At 63.1% G+C, this 918-nt stretch overlaps 1 protein-coding gene across 1 annotated transcript in view; it reads right to left on the bottom strand.

The window, feature by feature from the left end:
* ETH_00042420 (uncharacterized protein) overlaps window positions 1–554 on the bottom strand; it is a gene marked incomplete at both ends in the record, with an annotated part of 1325 nt that extends 771 nt beyond the window's left edge. The window contains one exon of the mRNA XM_013376202.1: window positions 156–554. Coding sequence (XP_013231656.1) covers window positions 156–554 — 399 coding nt within the window. The remainder of the gene's footprint in view (window positions 1–155) is intronic.
* Window positions 555–918: the final 364 nt, after the last annotated feature.

Here is a 918-nt window from a genome sequence, read left to right as displayed (position 1 = left end):
GGGGGCTCGAGCTGGGGGCGCGGGGAGGCGTCCGCGAGGAGGAGCTGCTGCTGCTGCTGCTGCAGCAGCAGCAAGTCGGGTGTGGGGCGGAACAGCAAATCAAGAGACAGGGGCCCCAGCAGCAGCGACAAGTCCAAAGGAATCTGAAGAGTAACAGCAGCAGCAAACCCGAGGCCGCTGCTGCTGCTGCCATCTTGTGGGGCCTCGAAGCGGATGTCTTCCACCGTGAAGTCCATGTCTGCAATGCTGCTGCTGCTGCTGCTGCTGCTGCTGCTGCGGGCGGCGTCCAGCAAGCTGCTGCTGCCGCGGACCTCCAGGCCCTCCACCGTCAGCAAACCAAAAGGAGACTCCACTGCAGCAGCAACTTTAGCAGCAAACAGCAAAGGTGTGGGGCCCCTGTTGATTTGTGCTGCAACAAAAGCTGCGAACTGGGCCCCCCCATCCGGCAGCAGCAGCACGTCTTTGCTGCTGTCCAGCAGCACGGTCACCTGCAGCAAGTCCCCCTGCTGCTGCTGCTGCAGCGGGGCCCTCGGGCTTATCTCCAGGGCCCCCATCGGCGAGGGGGCCCCCTCGTGGGCAAACAGCTCCACGAGGGCCCCCACTTGCTGCAGCAGCAGGGGGGCCCCCCTCCCCAGGGGACTCTTCACAGTAACTTCAACAGCAGCAGAAATGTTTATTTCCGAGGCCCTTTCGGCTTTTATTTCCAAACTCCGGAAGGAAATGCTTTCCACCAGTCCCAGAGAAGACTCCAGCCTAAGCAGCAGCAGCAGCAGCAGCAGCGGCAGGGAAGCAGGTCTGCAGCGGGTCTCCTAGCACACGCGGGCTACAGAACACGCTACAGAACACGCAGCAGCAGCAGCAGCAGCAGCAGCTGCAGCTGCAGCAGCAGCAGCAGCAGCAGCAGCGGCGGCAGCAGCA

This window comes from Eimeria tenella, genomic scaffold, assembly GCF_000499545.2.
Source record: "Eimeria tenella Houghton genomic scaffold, Eth_scaff3207, whole genome shotgun sequence".
Classification (NCBI taxonomy): domain Eukaryota; phylum Apicomplexa; class Conoidasida; order Eucoccidiorida; family Eimeriidae; genus Eimeria; species Eimeria tenella.
Note: the sequence above shows the minus strand (reverse complement) of the source record. Positions and strands in the feature narration are given on the sequence as shown.